At 39.2% G+C, this 23,055-nt stretch overlaps 1 protein-coding gene across 1 annotated transcript in view; it reads right to left on the bottom strand.

Annotated features, from left to right (window-relative positions):
• LOC127012599 (dynein axonemal heavy chain 5-like) overlaps window positions 1-23,055 on the bottom strand; it is a 172,072-nt gene that overhangs the window by 20,746 nt on the left and 128,271 nt on the right. The window contains 5 exon segments of the mRNA XM_050890811.1: window positions 5,080-5,268; window positions 10,727-11,074; window positions 12,332-12,453; window positions 17,198-17,465; window positions 22,017-22,181. Of these exon segments, the coding sequence (XP_050746768.1) occupies window positions 5,080-5,268; window positions 10,727-11,074; window positions 12,332-12,453; window positions 17,198-17,465; window positions 22,017-22,181 (1,092 nt within the window).

Genomic DNA, 23,055 nt, shown 5'->3' with positions numbered 1-23,055 from the left:
TATTATTTTCAATTAGACTTGGTTACTTGCTATACTCTTTGTCAGCAGAAATGGGAAGTCCATCATTCTGTGAGATGGTCTTAATAAGAGGGCTGAATAAGAAAGACAAGTTCAAGGCGTGTCCAAGCCAAAGCTCTTTTCAAGTGGTGTCAAGGACCACTTCCCTGTTTTATACAAGGAAGCGAGCAGTGAAATATGTAGAAAATAGCTGAAGCTCTAGAGCTGGGTGACCACCATATCTGAGAGGGTTGGTAAGTAAACAAGAGACACCTTACAAAAGCATCTACGTCAGTGTTTCAGTTCAGACATCAAATTTTTTTTTGTAGCAAAAAACCTGTGCTGAAAAGTAGACTCCAGGCACACAAACTGGCTTAGCTTCAAATTAAACTAACCCAAAAGCTATGCTTCAGGGAGCCTAACGTACTCTAACCACTAATGGGTGTTCAGCCTACAGGCCCAGACTAGAGTTACACCAAAGCAAATTCCCCAATAAAACATCTAATGCAGGCCTGGGGTCCTCAGATGAACTCCTATTCCCATGCAATACTTGCTAATGTAGTCATAGCCTTAGCGGAGGATAAGGCAAAATCAATACTACAAAAAATATTTAAGGAAAAAAACCATTGCTACTTGGGTTAAAAGCCAGCCTCCAATAAAGTGTAGTATCTTTGGACTGTCTCCGCATCTATTCCCTAGCAAGCTGTTTTTCAAGCTGCAAGGAATCATTTTCATTATAAACCTCTGTGTGTGACAGGCTGACATTTATTCTTGCATCTGTCTTCACTCACATGGACTGACTGGACCTAATCATTTTACCACTAATCTCTCTGTTACCTGCGAGGCAAGACCCAGAAGCAAAAAGGGTCATGAAAGCAGAATTCTTACTCTGCCTCTGCCTTTGGAGTGAGAAAAATGAAGACAGTTTTAGGTCAGGAGGAAGGTTTATTTTGCTTTTCTATATCACCTGTGTCAAACTGTAGTTTGATAAAGCATGCAAAGGTGACTTGTTTTGTTTATAGTCTTTTGGGTGGACATTGAGTCAGTTATTTGACTGGTGAGAAGAAGCGTTACAAGAACACAACAACAAAAGAATAAGAATATATCACGGGGTAAAATGGTTGCCCTGTTTTGAAAGATGTTGGTTCCAAAGTCATTGCCAAAGGCTAATAATTGGGAAATGAAGGTCTCTGTGTGACAGCCTGAATTTTCTCTGGATTCACAATGTATCAAGAGAAAGTACAATCCAGAGCTCTGAATGTCAGCAAATAATTGGTTTCAGTATCATCTGTCTCTAACCTAGTCTGTCGGGGTTTTAACTTGGACCAAATTCACTCCATGCTTTCTAAAGGGAGCCACAAGAACTGATCAAAGATAGCAAAGGCACATGCCAATTTCCCTGAAGAGTATTTGCTTTTAATTACCTTCATTTGTTTCCTAAATTTTTTGTTCCTTTTCTCCACTGATAGTATCTCTATAACTGGATTTCCAAAGACTACCACGTCGTGGCCTTACTGGAGCACAATATTCTTCTAAAAGCAAACCCAAGCTGCACTGCTGGACTAATGAATGTTTTTCTTTTTACTGCTCTTATCCAATGAGGCATGCGTAGGAACTCTTTTTGACACATTCCCTCAGTCTTTTACAATTTAGTACATTGGTTTTATTTGTTTCAGGATTGTTAAACTGATCTAGTGGGTAATAATATCCTGAATATAGGTAATAATGTCCTGAATGACCAAATGTTGACTTAAATCGACAAACAACAGAACTAATCTCATTCCCCTTTTTTCAGACATCACAGGAAGTAATTACATAATCCATTTCACTCCTTATATTTGCAAGTTTAATTTCATTTGCTTATTATATTGTAGCTTCTGCTAAATTCTGTTGCTTCTGCCTTCAGAGAACATCTAAACTCTCCTTTCTTTTCTGCTCTGACTAATGAAATTCTTCGTTATATGTTAGTGAACACAATTATTTTTTTCTTTTGGTGTTTTAGACATTCTTTTTTTGTCAGTTTATACAAACTTTCATTTAAAAATGTAGCTTTCTTTACAGCTTACTCCTGCCATTTCCGCCCTTTCTAAGAGGTTCCAGAATAACAGAGCTTCAGTTCAGATGAGAAACACATTTGATACAGACTTTTTGCTTATTGTGTAGAGGTGGCCACACTCCTGGCACATAAACAACTGCAGCAAAGACATGGAACTGGGCACTAATGGCAGAAAAGGGAAATTCCGCTCCAACAAAGAAAGCATTGGTAAAGACCCAAACGAGTTCTAAGATCTAGAGAATGAGAGAAAGGGTAAATTCATTAGGCAAAATGAAAAAAGAAATATTGAAGAATCTGGAACTGCAAGAAATAATGCCAAATCTCGTAACACTGCAGAAGCAAAATCTGAAGTTGTAGTGCAGCTGACACAGCCAAAGAGATATACAGAGGAACACATTATTAATAATAATAAACTGTTGGAAAATGACCAGAGGATGTTCTGTAGATAGTCAGAGCAAAGGAATGACTACCATGATACAGAAACAAAGTGTAATTTTTGGATGGTTCTGTGGAAAAGTACCATGTCATCCATCAGTAACGTGGACTGAAGAAACAGCGTGTAAGTAGAGTGGTGTGATTAAACAAAGAGAAGTGCAATTCACAGATCAAGATGTACAGAGCCTGAGAAAACTAGAAATCACCAGGAAGAGGTGGTATCTACACTTATTGATAAGAGAATGAAACAAACTTACATCCTGAGCTTAGAATACATTTACAAGAAATACAGAGGGAAAAAGCAGATTCAACAGGTCATACTCTGACTGTGCCTGTAAGAACGAGGAGGGGGGGGCAGGCAGAGCAGCAAGCTGATGCTAAAATATTAATACCTAATATTGGTTTGTCCTGTACAAACATGAATCTCCTTACTTGAATCATAAGAGAACAGGTGTCAAGCAAATTGAAGCAAAAGAGGTTTCCCTGAAGCTCAGAGAAGATGTCAGAGAAGTGGTACAGAAGCAAAGAACTACCTACTTGTGAGCATCATTATAAAGATGATTGCCTATAAGAAAATAAAAACCTGTATGTATGATTGGCAGATCATGAGAAAAGACAATAGCTTGTCATAGTACTGGATGATGAGAGCGAAACAGCAATGAAAACAATTGGTGGTGATTTTTTTATACAGTCACATGGAAAAGTATGTATTGTACCCAAATACAGTAGAAAACTACAAACAAGTTAAGAGTGCAGGGTGGAACTTCCAAAATAAACCCTCTAGACTCTTTGTCCTTAACTACAGCTTCTGGCTCCATAACTGGTTCTCTCCAAAGCTAATACACTCGAGGAAGTGACTGAAAATGGAAGGCCTACTCTATGTGTGTTTTGGGTGGATAACCTGAGTGAATAAACCAAGAAGGAATGAGAGTGAATGAGACCAAGATTAAACAGAAGAAATGCCAGAGAAAAATAGTATTTGTTCAAACCATTTAGAAGTGAAATTTGGATTAAACAAGCATTTGTGCATTTTACAAGACTAAAAGGCACTGCACAAATTTCCCAGGGGTAAAATCTGAGAGCAAGAATACCCTTTGGTTACAATATAAAGTCCAGTACTAGTGACTAAGTATTTCGAATTCTTTAGGAGAAAAAAAGTTTCATCCACGGGAACGAAGAAATACTCCTTTGGAGGATTTAGCAAATATATTGAAAAAAATTAGCTCAATACACATATTACAAATATGGCAAAACCATACACACTACCCAGGCATTCAGTATTCTATTGGTATTGCAAATTGAAAAAAAATTCCTAAGGAGCTGAATAAAACTAGAAGAAACTAGTTCCATGAAATAGCTTTATCCTGATAGGAAGGATAAGGGAAAAGGACTGAGAACAATCCAAGGTGTAGATTATAGATGTAGATCCAAGGTGTAAATTATTAAATTTATTAAATTAGTAATTAAGTGTTATTCGTTATTATACTTACTATATTTCATTTTATTTGCTATTTCTAATATGTATTTACTATTAAATAATAATGTGAAAACTAGAAAACTGACTCCATTCCAAATCAAATTCTACAAATAAATGATTTATGTCCTATTACTGGGAATCACTCAATGAGCAGGTGACAAAAAAAGAGAGACACAAGCAGGGATGGATGGAAAAATAACTATATGGAGAAAGCTGTTAGTAAACCTCACCAAAAAACATTGCAGATTGTAAGTAGCTTGCCAAGAGGGGAATGAAAAGAGAAGTTCTGGGTTGAATTATGACAGTACAGAAGAGGCTATTTATACAAGACATATTAAATCTGAGATGAATAGTAGAACAGAAGACAGGAAATATTGCCAGGGCCCCAACACTATTGGTTGTAACCTAAGTGGACGTTCTAAATTGGCCAGAGAAGAAAATAAAGTATAACATAACAAGTTGCAATACTGCATACTGGGCACTCTACAAGCTTGGACAACCAGGGAAAAAAAGCACTATCAGTGCAAAACAGAATTGTAAATAATAAAATCATGGAAATGAGGGGGTTTCAACACTTACTGTTCATGAAACACATGGCAAGACACCAGATCATACTTATAAACTGATGCAAGAGTGCTTTATGCTGGATTTTTCCATTTAATGAGACTGTTAATCAAAAATGCAAGAAAAGACTGACAAATATATCTGTTATGGCTCAAACTCCAAAAAATCCGGGGCATGAAAAGGTCAGTGGTAAAATCCATTATTCATAATGGTGGTATCATAATAAAAGTAGGCAAATTAAAAGCTGTAACCACTATAAGAGCACCAGTGTCCTTCTCTAAGCTACTAAGGAGGGCAAGAACTTTCTGAAGTCTCTAATGGCTCTTCTGAGTTAAGGTGACTAGTTAAGTGGACTATGGCATTTGAAATATATGCTTCTGATGTAGGAATATTTTAGATAATAAACCAAAACAGACTTATAAAACACTATGCATAATTTTAAGAGCTTTTTAAAACACATGCCAGTTAAATTTAAGAAGCACAATAAAACTCATAAAACATATACATACATACATACGTAAAATATCTGTATCTATAAAGCAGCATATACCTCATGAGGATTATAATCTGGAGGTAACTTCTCTAGCATCTCATCAGCAAGACGCTGCACCACTGCTTCTCGGGTTTCCCCTCCTCCAGTGCTGCTGTCTTTGGGCTGGATGCTCACTATTGTACTTAATGTCTCATTAGCCAGGTTAGTCTGGTAAGTTATATCTGCGTTAGGGTGAAGTCCAAATACCTTAAAATAAAAGGGAAAAAAATAGAAAGAAAAATTGCAAATTTCCTTCTAAAATTATATCAATGAAAGAATGCATGAAAATGGATAAACAAGGAAGAAAATCCTCAGCTCTATAAAACAGTAGACATGAATAGGTCAGTGGAAGTACACCCATTTAACCGGCCAAGAACCAAGCCCAAATTACACAAAAACATTAACATAGGCTGCATATACAATAGCATTTTCATTCATATGAGTGGGGTTTTTTTTAACTGATCTTCTGATTATCTTCACATAGCAGGCTTTGGATCATGCTGTGGAGTGCTGTCGGGGGTACAAACTGATTCCTTTCCACTGGTTCAGACTAGAGCTTGTTGGAAACATGTCATACGTGGACACTGACCCCTCACCACTAGCTCTGTCTCTACAGATCTATTGCTGTTGTACCAGCTCAAGTAGATGCCCCTAATAATCAGACCAGTTACCATTTCTAACACATTTTTACTCAGTCTCTTAGGCTTATAAGGCATGCAGCACAGTGAATAAAACACTGCCCATATTCGAAGTACCTAAAGATTTTATGACTGGTGATATATTTAGGATATTTTATGGTTTAGCTATTTTTGGTTTAAGTCTCCCACTCCTTACTTCCCCTTCTTCTGAAATTGAATTATTTTATTTAAGAAACAGCTAGCACAGAATTACTGCAAAGCTGCCCTTTGTCTGAGTGATAATAGCTTTCTCAGAAACTTCCACTGAAATATCAGTACGTCTATAATTGTCAGGTTGACAATTGCAACTCTTCTCCAGGAGGAATTGTACTGTGACTTATTTCACAAGCCCTCATTTAATTATAGCTATTAACTATCTCTTACAAACTTTGAACCACTGATCCAACAATGAGGAAGGCTTGCCCTCAAACTGAGCACCAAAGCCAAGCAATCTTCCATTTCTCATTTTTCATGTTTTCATATTTTACTTTAGAATTGGTATATTACAAGAAGACATTTCTAGCCAATATTTACATACTCTGAGGACAGAATAAAAAGGGCCATATGTAATATTGTTATGCTTGGAAATCTAGAAACTCAGAGACAAGGGATATAAGTGGCTGCACCTGTGTCAAAGCCAGCAAAGCTGCACTGATTTACACCAGTTGTGGATCTGATCCTTACAACAGCACAAAGAACACAGTACAGACCTAATAATGCGTGTGAGAGAAGGTGTGACTATAACTAGCATGGGATTAGGTTCCAAGTAGGATTTAACACATTTTACACATAGCAGTTAACTCAACCTGAATATTTAGAGCTGTAAAAAGTGAAAATATCAATGCACATTATTTATCATGGAATGAAATACACATTTGAAGATACACTCTTTCCTGCTTTTGCTCTCGCACAGTAAGGGTTGGTTTGGTTGGTTTTGCTCTAGCAGATTTTGTGGCAATGCTATAGCCCAAGTTAGAAACACGAAAAATATCTGCTGTTGTAAATGTAAATTGTAGTGGTAGTCCAAGGGCTAACTTCATAATTGGTGTAATATTGCCCAAGACAGGGATGTTACATGGGAGACAACTCTGGTCCTACGTTTTTATGCAAGTTGATGTATGAAGGAATAAGAACAAAGAAACAAGAGTAGTGAAGCAATGGGTGGACCAGTGTCCTGGACGTCCTGTAAATTAATCAAGGAGCCAAATCTCTCATCCTTTTTGACCCAAAATCTCTGGGAACTTTGATTAAAAAGGGGATGTTGGATTCTGTCTTTCAGGTTTTTTTAGCCTGATAAATCCTCAAAACCAATTGCTAAAGCTCTATATCTCTCTGAAATCAAAGTAATTTTCAAAGGGATTGCTGAGTTCAATAGCCCTCTTCAGAAGTCAGTGTTTATTCTGATCAGAGGTTGAAATTTCATCAAAAGAGCAAGGATACAGCAATCAGACTTATTCAGTCTTTCTTTCGTAACCAAAAATGGAAAGGGGAGGAAACAAAGATACACTGTTTTGACTAGCACAATATCCTTTGTGGAACAAAGAAGACTGAGAGCTTAAAAGGTTAAAGGTTTCCATGAGCAATTTTGACAGATTTTGGAATGACAGAAGAAAGTCGTAGCTTTCTTCCTAACCTGTGAAAATGTGAAGGAGGAAAAGATGTTTGCATTCCTGGACTTGATTCTATTTACATAAAAGTCAAAGGTAAAATTCCCCTACATCAAACCATACATACGGATTTTTTACAGGCATCAAAATACTTTAAAAATACATTGCGGCATTGTGAGATAGGTTCCCAAGTGCTCAGAAAAGCAGATCCATGAAAGTGGCACCTAAAATCTGATAGGGTCAAGGTTCATACACTGATAGGAACCACTTCATGAGCTGGGCTCCAATGGATCCTGCTGGTGCATTATCATGGCTGCATTTACGCTCACTTGGAAAAGGTGTATCATTGCCAGCACAAATACCCTTGCATTCTGCTTTTACTACCTTCACATATTCAAAACTTCTCATGTTTATTTTATGACCTTCAAATCTTCTCGCGCTCTTAGCCAGCACATTATCACTAACAGAAAACCAGTTTTTTTCTGTTCAGTCCTGTCTATTTAATTTTAATAGAACTTACCTCCAAAGGCATTTATCAACTTAATAGCAATGAGACAGAAATCCAGAGCATTCGCTTCTGTTTCAATTTTAACTAGCTTCATCACGTGTGCCTGTACTAGAGGGAGCAGAAAGTTGCAGTCCTCCAATTAATGTGACCACTGCAGTGTACACACACTGGGTCATGTAAAAGTGGTTGCAACCAGGAGCTACCCTGCACCCTACCCCATCAATTCATGGCAACATCCAGATCTTCCTGTTGTCAAAAGGGAATAATCTCCCAATTATAACTTGCAAAATGAGACCATATGGCTTTTTTATTTTCATTATTTCTCAGTTTGCATGTCTGCTCAATCCCATACAGAATTGCAAAATCACAAAATAGTTTCATTTGGAAGGGACCTCTGAGGGTCATCTAATCCAAACCACCTGCTCAAGCAGGGTTAGCTAGAGCAGGCTGTCCAGCACAGTGTCCAGTTGGGATTTTAATATCTACAAAGATCAAGACTCCACAACCTCTCTGGGCAACCTCTTCCAGTGCTTGACCACCTTCACTGTAAAAAAGTGTTTTCTTGTTGTCAGATGGAATTTCCCGTTGTCTAATTTATGCCCATTGCCTCCTTTCACTGGGTACCATTGAAAAGACTCTGGCTCCATCTTTACACCCTCCCAACAGGTATTTATACACATTGATAAGATCCTGCCTGAGCCTCCTCTTCTCCAGGCTAAAGAGTCCCAGCTCTCTCAGCCTTTCCTCATATGACAGATGCTCCAGTCCCTTAATCATCTTCATGGCCCTGCTCTGGACTCAATCCAGTAAGTCCCTATCTTTCTTGTACTGGGGAGCCCAGAACTGGACACAGTACTTCAGATATGGTCTCACCAGTGCTCAGGAAGGATTACCTCCCTCAATCTGCTGGATCACCTCCCTTTTCCTAATGCAGCCTAGGATACTGTTGGCCTCTTTGCCATGAGGGTGCATTGCTGGTTCATGGTCAGCTAGTTGTCCACCAGGACAACCAATGCAGGAATTTGCATTTCCCCTTGTCGAACTTCATGAGATTCCCCTCTGCCCAGTTCGCCAGCCCGTCCAGGTCTCTCTGGATAGCAGTACAACCATCTGGTCTATCAGCCACTCCTTCCAGTTTTGTATCTCCTGTGAACTTGTTGAAGGTGCACTCTGCCCCATCATCCAGGTCATTAACAAAGACGTTAAACAGTATTGGCCCTTGTATTGACCTCTGGCATACAGCACTAGTGACCTGTCTCCAACTGGACTTTGCACTGGTTATTTAGCCAGTTTTCAAACCACCTCACAGCACACTTATCTAACCCATACTTTGTCAGCTTGTCTATGAAGATGTTATGGGAGTTAGTGTCAAAGGCTTTACTAAAGTTGAGGTAAAAAACATCCACTGCTCTCCCCTCATCCACCAAGCTGGTCACCTCATTGCAGAAGGTTGATGGGTTGGTTAAGCATGATTTCTCTTTCACAAATCCATGCTGGCTACTCTCAATCACCTGCTTGTCCTTCATATGTTCGGAAATGCTTTGCAAGAGGATTTTCTCCAGCACCTTCCCAGGGACTGAGGTGAGGCTGACCATCCTGTAGTTCCACAGATCTTTCTTCTTCCCTTCTCGAAGACTGGAGTGATATTTGCTATCTTCCATTCTTCAGGAACCTCTTCCAATCACCACAACCATTTAAAAGTAATCGGGAGTGACCTGACAATGACATTAGCCAGGTCCCTCAGCACTCATGGTGCAACCCATCAGGTACCATGAACATACATACCTTCAGTTTGTTTAAATGCTCCCTAATCTGGTCATCTTCCACCAGGGGTAAATTCCTTGTTCTAGACTTTTCATCTAGGGGGCCTGGGATTCCTGGAGGCCAGTTTTACTGGTAAAGACTAAGGCAAAGAAGGCATTGAGCCTTTTCCAGATAATTTCTCACTAGTTCTCCTGCCCCATTCAGCAATGGACCCACATTTTCCCTAGTCATCTTTTTGCTGTTTACGTACTTGTAAAATCCTTTCTTGTTGCCCTTCAGATTCCCTGACAGATTCAACTCCACTTTGGCCTTGGCTTTCCTAACCCTATCCCTGCAAGACTGGACAGTAGCTCTATACTCTTGCTGGGTCACCTGCCCCTGCTTCCACCTCTTGCACACTTCCTTTTTACGTCTGAATTCAGTTAGGAGCTTCTTGTTCATCCATTCAAGCCTCCTGCTGCCTTTGATTTCCTACTTGTTAGGATGGATCTTTCCTGAGCTTGGAGGAGGTGTTCCCTGAATATAAACCAGTTCTCCTGGACCCCTCTTCTCTCCAGGGCCATATCCCATGGGATTCTTCCAAGCCTGGAAGAAACCTCTGAAAAGGTTGAAGTCTGATGGCCTGAAATCCAGGGCTGTGGTCCTGCTTTTTGCCCTACTCCCTCCTCTTAGGATCCTGAACTCCACCATCACTCCAGTGAAGGCTGCCTCCAGATTTCACATCCCTGACCAGTTCTTCCTTTCTTAAAAGTATCAGGTCCAGCCAAGCGCCTTTCTTTGTTGGCTTCTCAGTCACCTGTGCCAGGAAGTTGTCATTAATGCACTCAAGAAATCTCCTAGACTGCTTGAACCCTGCTATATCACCCTTCCAGCAGATAATAAGGGTTGTTAAAGTCCTCCATGAGGACTAGGGCCTGTGAATGCGAGACTTCTTCCAATTGTTTGAAGAAAGCCTCATCTACCTCTTCCTGGTCAGTAGATCTACACTAGATACCCACTATAATGGTCTGCCTGCTAATCTTGACCTATACATTCATGGCTCTGGAAAATATACCTGATTACATTATCTACCTGACAAAAACTCCCTTTAATATATTGAAATATTTTACCTCAGGTGTATCAATCACTGGCAGTTGCTCTATGTACTGGAGATAGTCTTCAACTGTTTTCCCTTTTGGAATAACATAATCTTTGTAGAAACAAAATCTTTCACTAAACATATGCTCTCCAAACCACACTCTTGCATATGTATTCAGCAGTACTTTGTCAAGGTCATCGGTTACACGGCCACCATACTGTACTTCTCCAAGCATATAGCGAACACAGCTCCAGTTCACTCCACGTTTAATGTCCATATCATCCAAATGATTCTGAACAAATTGCACACTGGCTGCGAAGTCTGCCTGATTAAATTCATAAGGAATATTCCAGCCCAATGGACCAAACTTTCGTCTTTCCTGTAAAATAGATAGTTAAAGGTAAAAGGCTGATAGATAATAATTGTGAAGAAAACATTAAGTGCAGAAGAATACATGAAATACTCTAAGAACACAGTAGTCCAGCTGGGGCTGTATTTCACCAACTTTAAAAAAAATGATTCTTCTCTTAACACAGACAAGGCCAAATGCTTGATTAATTATCTAGTAGTTAAATATCTCTTCATCTATCATCACCAGTAGAGAGATACGAACAAAGAATAGGAATATTAACATTTTCACAAAGAAAAAATCCTCTTTTTTAAGTGCACCAAATCTGTGAGTCTAGAATTATAGGTTTTGAATTTCAAAAATGAAGCTACTGTTTTAGGAAAGCTTGTCCTAAAAGTTTGTCCTACTGTCCAAACTCATCAGCCATGATCATTGTCTATGGTCCTCCTACAGACTAAGTATATTTTTACCACTGATGTCTCTGCATGATGCAGACACAAGTAGCAAAAGCTGCTTCTTACTGAATCATTTACAGATGCAGCTGGCAGTATGTAGTTGTTAGGGCAATATCTGGTATTTAAATATTCTTAACTTCCACCAAGAAAGAAGTGATGGACCAAAGACAAGCATACCACAGGCTTCCATTGGACCGCAATGTATCAGCGCATGGATGCCACACAGTTAAATTAACTAGGCACTAAATATAAACTAAGGATACTGCAAAATCTATCAATAGAATGATGAAAAGTTGTGGTTAATCCATAAAGCACTTTCTTTAATGGAACTCCTGAAAGGCAAGACCCAAAATCATCTTCCACCTTCATTTCCTCCTACAGATTTCAGTGCAGGAAGGATTTATATTCACCCTCTTAGCCCTTCTCATTGTGAAAGCAGCAGTTTTAACACTATGGTTCTCCAACCCAAGCTGTAAATTTCTTTAATGTGCTTTTATGATTTAAAATATTAGTAAAAAACAGTTAGTTGAAAGACAGATCACACAGCCATGCCCAAAGACTTTAACAGAAGAATACACTAATTGATCACTGGTTGACTGTCCTTTTTTCCTCTGAAATACCATCCCTGTTGGAGGTACAAGATCAACATGAGCAGAGTTCTAAGTTCTAAGACAGTTGCAGTAATAGAGGTGTGTTGTTTCCTTTCTTATTTTATTTGTATTAATTTACCAACATGGGATTTCCATTTAAATATGTTTTTCATTTAATAACATGGTGCATTAATAAATGAAACATGGCTTTATGACAGAAGAAAAGAAACATATTTTTAAACCTGAACAGTTGTGTGAAGAAATGCTACAGCATATAGCAATGGTTTCCACTGTGGCATGTTGCTCATTTCTAGGTGATCCTGAGTAACAGCTGAGTATGTTCGTTTTAAGCCAGCTTTCACACCTAGAAAATAAGTATAAAAATGTAATATATGAGCAAAAGAATGTACAGAACCATAAGTACAACTTCCGTTAAGCAGAATTGTCTATTCCAATTTACATCATCTTATTTATAGCTTCAAATAATCTCTTTGAATCAATTATCTGTTCAGCTGGTCATAGCAGGCAAACTTCAATTACATTTTGTTTCAGGTAGATGACACACCAAATTAAGTTCAGGAGTCTGGAAGGAATTACAATTAAGTAATCATATTCTAAATATTACCAATAACAACTGAAATATAAACATAACTATTCAGCAACTATATGGCAATCAAAAAGACACCTAACGTCATATGAAATATAGCACTGAATATCCAAGAGTTTGTGTTTCATTATTTACATATAAAATGAGATTTTAGTTCTACAGAAGACAATTTTATTTAGATTTCATTCCTACAACAATCTCACGATTCTGTATGCAGCTTCTCAAACTGGCATACAGGCACCAAGCTGATGAGACAAGCACCTAAATTCATAGTGGAAATACTAATACTTGGGGAGGTTTGTTTGAGCACTGACATGTCATATCCCAGGAACAGCTTTAGGCAGATGATACTGATACAATCTCAGCTTCCATGAAATACATAAGCCCCGCTACTCCCAGATGCTTTCAGGCAGCACTACTGAACCATCATCTGCCTTTGGCAGACAACACCGAGCCTGAGTTACTGACACCAGGTCCCTCTTATGATATCTTCCACCTAATCAGCTTAACACAATTCTAAAAAGACAGATTTCAAGTGCAGTGAATAGATTGTCCCAGTCATCATACTTCCTGTGGCACAAAAAAACACTTCACAAAGATCCTGTAGAACAATATTCAAACAAATAGCTTTTCAAAATATTATAAGGGTATCATAAGAGAGATCCAAAATCAAGACAAAGTAATCAAACAAAAGTGCCTTATCACATCGTGCTACCAATGTGGTAGGACAGTATGAGAAAACTAAAACTGTTTACATTTCATCCTGACTTAACTTGTTACACAAGGCATATTTCTATTACTAAATGCAAGTTGTAAATTGGCTATAACCTGACTTATAAAATAGCCTCTTGGAGCTATAAGGTGTTATCATTTGAATGATAAGGAGGGGTCACAGTACGATAAAAAGATGCTGAGCACTGAATTAAAAAGGGGGGAGAAGAGAAAGAAGTAAGAAATTTTTAACAGCAGACTGACTAACTGCTCTTGAGAGTGGAGTATATACACTGAAACAGGATGTCTTTCACAAGATCAGACATTTTGTAGACATCTTACTAATGTTCAAAGGAAGATGAATACTGAAATAAGAGGTTTAAATGACTGAGGCATTAAATACGACCTTGGATAAAAATTCTCAGCTCCTACTGACTTCATTAACTGAAATCAGTGGCAACACATACATATAAATGAAGGGCAAGTTAATGCATTACACAGTTAGTTAAAGATGAGAGAGTTAAAAGACAAAATAAATGTCAGGCTTGAGGATTTCTTTCTGCCATAGTCCAAAATACAAAGTAACCTTCCCTCATCATACATAATGAGTAGATATAAGGCAAGGTAGTAAGCTGCTTCTATAAACATATAAAGGACATCTGCAGGTAGCAGCGTAGTTTGCGTAAGAGAGACATTCAACAGCAGGAGAGCAACAGGTTAGAGACTACTTAGAAAAGCTGGATGTTTTCATATCACACAGAATAACACCAAATATTTGAGGTTGGAAGGGACCTGTGGAGGTCACCTTGTGCAACATCCCTTCTCAAAGCAAGGTCAACTACAGCTGGTTGCTCAGTGCTTTGTCCATGTGGGTTTTGAGGATGGAGTCTACAAACTCACTGAACAAGCTGTTCCAGTATTTGACCACCCTCACAGTGGGTTAAGTTTTTTCTGATGCTGAAGTGGAATTTCCTGGATTTCCATTTGTGTCCATCACCTCTCTTTCTGTCACTTGGCACCACTGAGAAAAGTCTCGCTGTTTTCTTTACTCACTCCCATCACATATTTATATGCATTGATAAGATACCCCTTCTCTCCTCAAGGTTAAACAATCATAGCTCTCTCAGCCTCTCCTCATATGTCATGTTCTCCAATCCCTTCAGCATCTTTGTGGCCTCTCACTGGACTCATTCTGTCTATGTCTTTCTTGCACTGGGGAGGTCAGACCTGGACAAACCACGCCAATTGTGCTCTCACCATGGCTGAGTAGAGAAGAGTCACCTCCCTCAACCTGCTAGAAATTATCTTCCTAATGCAGCTGAGGGTGTTGCAGGTCATCTTTGCTCCAAAGGTGTATTGCTGGCTCATGTTCCACTTGATTTCCATCAGGAACCCCAGGTCCCTTTCTGCAAAGCTGCTTTACAGCTGGTCAGCCCCATCATGTATGGGTGCATAAGGTTCTTTCTCCCCAGGGGGAGTACTTGGCATTTCGCTATGTTGAAGTTCAGCAGATTCCTGTCAGACCATTTCTCCAGCCTGTGAAACTCCCACTGAACAACACCATGACCTTCTGGTGTATCAGCCTGTTCTTCTCACTTTGTATCAACTATAAACTTGCTGAGGGTGTCCCATCATCCAGGTCATTAGTGAAAATTTTAATCACTACTGGCCCCAGTATTGACCCCTGGGGTACATCACTGGTGACTGCTTACCAGCTGGATTTATGCAGCTGACCACAACCCTTTGAGCCTGGGAGTTCACACAATTTTCAATCCACCTCACTGTCCACTTCTGTAATGCCTATTTCATCAGTATTTCTATAAGGATGTATTGGGGGGCTGTGTCAAAAGCCTTCTTCAAGTCAAGATAAACAACACCCTATGCTCTCCCCTCATCCACTAAACCAATCTTCTTATTGTAGAAGGCTAGCAGGCTGGTTACTAGGCTCAAAGAATAGAAAGTAATCAATGGCTTAAGATATCCTAGCAGTCAGAAAAAAAGCAAAGTACACCAGGGACAGATATTGTTCAATATCTTCGTCAGTGGCTCGGATAAGGACAGAAGAGGTAACCTCAACAAATTTGCAGACAATACTAAATTAGAGAGTGTGGCTGACATACTAAATGGCAGAGCATCAGTCCAGAGGGATCTGGAGAGAGATGAAGACTTGGCCAACAAAACCTGCATGAAGTTCAACAAGGAGAAGTGCAAAGTTCTGCACCTGCAGCACAATAACCCCATGCATTTGTACAAGCTGAGATCTGCTAGCTGAGATCTACTGGTAAGCACCCCAGGGTTATCACAGGTGCCAGGTTGACTATAAGCCAAAATTGCACTCTTCTTGCAAATAAGGCAATCCAGATAGTGGGCTACCTTAGAAGAAGCACAGCCAGCAGATTGAAGGAAGTTCTTATCGCTTTCCACTTAGCACTGATCAGGCTTCCCCTCAGATATATTGTCTGCATTTGGCACACAAGGGAGGTGTGGAGAAACTGGATGGGGCAATAAAGGTGGTCAGACACCGAGAGTGCATGACCTACAAAGATAGGACAAGAAGGCTGAGTTTGTTTAGTCTGTTGAAGAGAAGGCTGTGGTATGCAAAAAGCAGCTTAAATTGTGAATACTGAAAGGCAGTAGATAATCGTGTGCACCTATGAGGGATGGTGGCTGTCCAAAACTGAAATTTTGAACTCTCAAGGACAAACCTGCTACTTGCTAGCTGCAAATGGTACAGGCTGCAAAAAGTGAAACATCCTGAATCCTTCAATTAATACAGAAACGTGAGTCAGAACTGTCAATTAGGACGCTAATCACACATTGTGCTTCTGCACATAGACTACTTAGGTTAGGAAAACTGGGGGCTTAGAGGCCCAGAAAGCACGAGATGAACATCTTAGCTTGAGAAACATCCTGGAAGTGGGGAAAGATCCTGGAGGTAGGGGAGATGCACGGGGGCAAATGCCAGGGGATTCCCAGGGACCTAGGCCAGTAATGTCCAAGACTGGTAGCTGCAAGTAGCTGCACAGCATGAAACCAACGTGAATTTCTGCCCGACCTTCCTGGACCAGCAGCGATCTCTCCAATGGGAAGGGAAGTCACAATGAAATGAATGCAATACAGGAGGCTGGGAGCATGAGAGAGTGAGTGTGTAAAATAAGCAAGTAGCACAAAAGCCCTAATCTCATCAGTTCTTAAGTAAACCCCAGTATTCAGATCCACTGTGGGTTGTTATTAACTGTCTTGCCTGTGACAGAGGCTAAGGAGTGATTCAGTAGCAGCTCACAAATACTTGAAGGACAATTACAAAGACGTTGGGGTAAGTCTCCTGTCAGCAGTGCCAGATGACATAACAAGAAGCAACGGCCACAGCTACATACTGCAGTTTGGGAGGTTGAGGTTGGGTGTTCAGAATTCCTTTTCCTTACCCAGCAGAGCACAGGATCAGTCTCCCTCTGCATCCTTGGGTGGGGTCAACAGGACAGAAAGAAAAGAGTGATGGAGTGTACTAAGCTTGAGAAAGGACCACTGACCTGGCATTCTTCACAGGTTCTACATGAACAACAAAATCACTATCAATTTCTGTTACAAAAACAAACAATATCAATTTTCTCCCCAAAAGAGTCATGCTTCACACATCGCAAGACTGACTTACACAGTGCTGTATTTAGCTAATGAAACAACAGAGAATAAAAACTAAAACACTGCACAGAGTATAGTGATACGGGGTGGGGGGGTGGGGGGGGAGGGGGGGAAGCTAGCCCCAAAACTCAAAAAAAGCATGGTTTCCTACCTTGAGGGGGTTCATTAGTAAATTTGATAGACGACTGTAAAAGATTAATAGGAAACTCTGGGTGAGCCTCTGTAGTGATCCAGGTCCTGAAACCTTCACTCATAGATTCTGTTGTTGCAATGGTGTCCATTAATTCACTAAGAAACTCCAAGCCAAGGTGGCAGTTCTGTAGAAGGAGCCATCCTCCATCTTGCATGCACTGACTTAACAGGCGCCTTGCATGGACTTCCTGGCCCTGACCCATTGAAATGGCACGACAGGGAATGTTCTGGAAGGAAAAAAGAAAGTTTATTTTATATATAGTTCTTTAGAATGATTATACACATGATGTATTGCTTCTGTAGGTCCACGTGTAGTGACATTGTGCCACAAAGAAAACCGCTAATATCAGTGGAGACTGATTATATTAAAACAGAGTAAACAAAAAAAGCAAAACCCTCCAAATTGCTTTTATTTTCCACCTGCTGGAAGAAAATGACATCCACTGGACATAATCTTTGTTTGCAGGTCTGACACAGTCAATGGGATAAGACAACTGAAACATTTTCCCTTCCTTTTCCCCACTTTCCCAAATAAAGCAGGACATACACACAGCAACATAGCTACCTGACTATTCTTTTTCCTATGATGTGGACTATCTTGAGATGGACAGATACTAAGGCTCCACATAATAATTAATGCACAGAGTAAAGCCAACAATTTTGGTGTCTTTTTACTGTTTGAATATATCAATTTCATCTAATGAAGAACTGTCAAGAAAGCAGGCAGGTCAGAAAAGACTGGTTCACATTAAGTCATTCCTTAGCAAATATCCTGTATTGTTCATTGGCAGCTGTGGAGTCACTGATTCAGAAGATTCTAGTTTGGTGATCTGCTAGCTCTAGCTAGTTTTCTAGCTGTTAGTTTTCTGGATTCAGAAGAGACAAAGCTCATAAATGCAAACACAAGAATTCTGGAAATTTATGGAGTCTTTCCTCCAGAGGCCATGGGAGAAGAAAGCCAGTTGTTCAGAAAAACAGAAGATGATACAAGCTCTCACAAGGGGATCTGGAAAAGACAAGCTGACTAGGTTGCGATCAGGACCATACAAGTCTGTAAGTAACGTACAGGCAGACCCCCTCTTGCTTATTGTTCTTACTACCCTTGTTCTTGTTAAGTAAGTAGGCCCCTGGCTTAGGTTGGCTGCCTGACTCTTACCAGGGAAAACCAGAATTATCAAACCCCATTGAGCATATTATTCTATATACATGTTGAGGGCAAGGGAATTGATGAAAAGACTTAGTTTCATGGACAGTTTCATGTTGAAGACCTACCGCTGAGTATCCCTCATGCTGTGAGCGATGAGCTGCATAAAGACTAATCAATCTGGGCCTATCTTCAGCTGGCTGAGAGCTACAAAGGTTAATCTTAAGTTTTCCTGCTACCGGGACTCTCACTGTGAAACAAAAAAGAAGGAAGTCATCCAGTCCTAAACAGCGTGGATGAGGCTGCCCTACTTTTGCAGGAGAAAAAGGTTAAGCATATGGACCCAAGCTGTGCTGGGTCATTTGGCCTTAGGGTCAGAGAAGAGGCCCTGACCTGAATTACTGAACAGTATAAATATAGCTGCTGTATATGATCCTCCACATCCTGGCAAAAGATTTAAGGAGAAGAGAATGCCAAAGATAAGAAAGCAGTTAAATCCTGCTCTCAGGTCAGTAAAACCTGAAATTGCAGCTAAAAGAGCAAAGCTAAATAGCCTGTGAAGTTGGCTATGTGCTGGAGGAGCAAAAACTTTACCTTTTCTAAGATGTATCTGAGTACAGTTAGCACTCCCATAAGTCAAAGACTATGACTACCCCTGCAGAGTGCATAAATATTCAGCTGGTACATTATTCCCTAACAAAGCATCTGTTCATAATTTGCTCTTCTCAGCAATGTTACCTCTCAAATGTACAATCATTAAAGGTTATAGAAACATCAAGACAAGGAAAAAATATTTTTCACTATGGATTGTCCTCATTTTACTCCCTCTGAAAGAACTCTATCAAAATGTCTGTGTACAGAATGTTTCTCTCAATAGTGAGTCATATCAATATATCTGTGTCATCTTAATACATCACTATTCAGATGAAAATACTATCATTTTAGTCACTACAGTGGCCCTAACAGTTCTGTTGAAGGTTCTGTGCATCATTCCCTGAAAGAAGAAACTATCTCTACAATAATAAAAATATCTGGTTTTAATGAAGTCAAAGTGCTACGCATAATGAACTTCATTTTAATTCAGAAAGTTAAATTTTCACTCCATCTTCAAGTGAAAGTAAAGGGGGCAGAAATCCAACTAGTTTTAAGATAGAGCTTGCTTGGTTTATAAACAAAGTTATATAGCTCAATACTCACAGATACTGTTTCCATTTCTTTGGGAGAAGGCCATCTGAACAACTAAATTTTAGAGTGAAAAATAAATTCTGGTCACAAATCTGAATATTTCCAACGCCAGATAATGGATTTATATTGTTAATATCATACTTAGAGGTACCATCAGTACTGACAATCCATTTTAAGACTACAAATCACGCCTGTAAAAGGGCAATCACTGAAAAATAGGCCCAGCATGTCTTTTGGAAGTTTTCTATCATTAGCAAGAAAAAAAAAGAACAATAAATAGGATACTTTGGAGGTATAGAATCACATATATACCAAGATCAGATCTTTGGTGCAGCTAACCTATGTTAATTCAAAGGTTTATTCTGGAAAAAAGTAGAGAAAGCCCAGAGAAAGACAGGAACGAAGTACAATTTGTTGACAAACTAGCAAAATAAACACCAAGACCTCTTGCAAATGTTTCTGAAAACTGTAAATGATTTCTAGGTACATTTTTCAAAAGCTAGAGACTACTGAAGTGCTCCTCCAGTCCCACAATGTTAATATACATTTTTACTTAAAAAAAGGTCTGTGTTTGTAGTTTGATTTGCAGAATCTGGATGGCTTTTGTAAATTTTAAAGGTTTCTATATGCTGTGTGGTAAGATCTTTACTTCAAGAGATCAGACAAGAACTTTACAGTTAAACATTACAGTTAACTTTACATTTACAGTTGAATTTCAGGTTATGACAGCCTAGCTGATGTTGCCTTGTTCATAAACCATGTGTGAATAAACAAGGCAATCCCTTTAGCTCTTTTGCAACCTCACTTTCTATTATTCTATACATGTTTCCTTAAAGCATGAAAACATATTAAAACTGCCCACTGCAATATACTTTCAGAATGACAGCAAAAACTGCTGTCTTTTAACAGTCACAATTATAGAGTACCTTCTATCTACCAGCACTTCCCCAGACAGGCTAAGGTTTTGCTTAAAATTTGACAGAATGGGAGAGCATTTTGTTCCACTCCTTGCAAGAGTGACTCTAAGTAACCAGCTGACTTCAAGTGACTCTATTAGGAGGTTAGTGTCCCTTGTCCCATTACATGGTCAATGGGATAGAAATACTCAACTCCTCGATGAAAGTCAGAGTTAAGTTTCAATCGTGTGCTCTGAATTGCTTTCAAAGGAGCCACTCTTTCTCTTTATTGATTACAGAAACTAACTCCTACTGGAGACAGGGTAAGTACCTATCTAGGAGTCCATTTCACAGGATACATATGTTGAAGAGCTGAATAGGTGAATGAAAACATCATCACAAAGCTGACACTCCATTTGTATTCATACCATAGGCCATGAAAACAGGAATCCAATCACAACCACCTAATGTGTTTACTTGGACTTGAAAAGGGTCTAAAAAAATTGCCCATTTCTAGTCTATAAATATTCTTGCAGTTAATTTCAAATCTTCTACAAAGTCAAAATGTCTCTCATATCTTAGGAAAAGGCAGTAGAATATTTTGCGAATAGGAATAAAATTGTTTTTCCAACGCATTGCTTCCAATAAATCTAAAAATCCTGCTCACCCAACTGCCGTCCTTCTCTCTCCCTATGTCTGTACATTGGCTGGCCATCTGGCTGCATATTTTGGGGGGACAAGGATCACATCAACAACTTCAGACTTAAGATTCCTCAGTTTAAACGCTCAAGTGAGAGTTAGATCCTAAATTTAAGCACTCTTTATCACAGCCAGACAAATAAGAGAGTCCTGATTTTCAAAGAGAGCGAGCATCTAAACTTTGTAATAAGCTAAAGAGATTTGTGGGTGCTCCCCACTTTTGCAAGTAAGTCTTACTTAGTACATACCAAAATCCTGCACCTCTAAATGAAGATGCATTCTATCAAGGAGGAAAATTTATGGAGATCTACTATGAATAACTTCTTCTTGGGAAAATTATACTTGCATCTACATTGTGAACCATAAAACATAAAGCACAGAGTGCCTTAAAGTGATGCTGTGCTGTAAGAAATGTTGAATGTCTCCATCAAGTGAACCGATTGAATGGTAAGGTGTCCAAATTAATTTCTCTTGTAACCATATTTATGATTTTTTCCTGTATCTTCCTGTAATCATCATTACTGTCAGCTCCTACAGTGAATGCGACACAGTGTAAACCACAAATATTGCTTTGTTCTTATAGCTAAGTACTCTCACTAAGTAATGGACTATCATAGTCTGCTGGATAAAGACAGAGGGCTCACTGGAATCAAACAACTGGAAAAAGCAAGAATGAAACATTTCCTCAGTAAACGCATTTTGGCTACTGCTCCAAAATTAACTTCTAGAGAACACTGGTATGAATATAAATATTATCATTTGAACTTCTATAAAATGTGGAAATACCATTTCTAGTTCAAAGGATAGTTTTAAATGTCTTTATTAGCTCTAGCAAACTCAGTTTAGGAGGATACCTTTGATTTTGCAAGACGTTCTATATTGTCAGTGGGGTCAGATCCCATTGATAAAAAGCATGTCAAAGGTGTTCGACAGTCGCTTTCTGTCCACATTGCTTCCATTTCAAGAATAAATCCTTCTGCGTATTTCCCTCCAAGAGATTCCGCAATGTAGTGTCGAGCCTAAAAAAAACCAAGTTACCAGAAATATATACCTTTTTTTTTTTTTTTAATTTAGCATTAATCACTGATGTAGAATTTACCAATACCTACGTTGGAAGGCAACGACTTTCTAAACTTTCATTTTCAACTTTGGTATAACCAAAGTTACAGTCCACAGGAGGCAACCATTGAAATTCTCAGATAGCAAACTTCAAACAAAGAAAAGAAAGAATTCTGCTCACACGACAGCCATCCTGTGAACATTGTTGCTAGAGGATGCTAAATGGATTTTTAAAAAGAACTAAAGAGATCCATGCAGAATAGATCCACTGTCAGCTCTGAGGACAGCCCAGATATTGCCCCTAAATTACTGACTGCTAAAGCTTGGTGAATAGCCAAACAAAAGAGTTTCTCTATACCAGCCCCATTCTTAGCTCCTCTAAGCACGTATTGTTGACACTGTCTCTACAGCATAGCAGATTAGACAGATCTTTCATCTGACCCAGTTACAATCTTCCATATATTTGTTGGAACTTCAAACAAATTCTCCTGCCCAGTGGTTATCCAATTCAAGTCTCTTACACTGAATATCTATTTCTACAAAACATAAACACAGCTCAGACTTTATCCTTAAAGGTCAAACCTTCCCTCTGCCTCTATTGTCCTCTTTTCACAGATATTTTCTAAAAGGACTTCTAAAGCTATCCTGGTGTATGAAACGCTTTTTTGACTGACATGATTTTCCAACTGTGTAAACTACTAGCACAGATTCTGAGGCATGTATTATGGAGAGAACCACCCAGGAACAAGGTGGACTGAGGAAGACGCCAATTCCAGAAAAAATAACTCAATCATCCGCTATTAAGTGTAACTTCTGCCCTAGCGAAGAGAGGTA

The sequence above is a fragment of the Gymnogyps californianus genome, chromosome 2 (assembly GCF_018139145.2).
Source record: "Gymnogyps californianus isolate 813 chromosome 2, ASM1813914v2, whole genome shotgun sequence".
In the NCBI taxonomy this organism is placed as follows: domain Eukaryota; kingdom Metazoa; phylum Chordata; class Aves; order Accipitriformes; family Cathartidae; genus Gymnogyps; species Gymnogyps californianus.
This window is presented reverse-complemented; position numbering and strand designations above follow the sequence as displayed.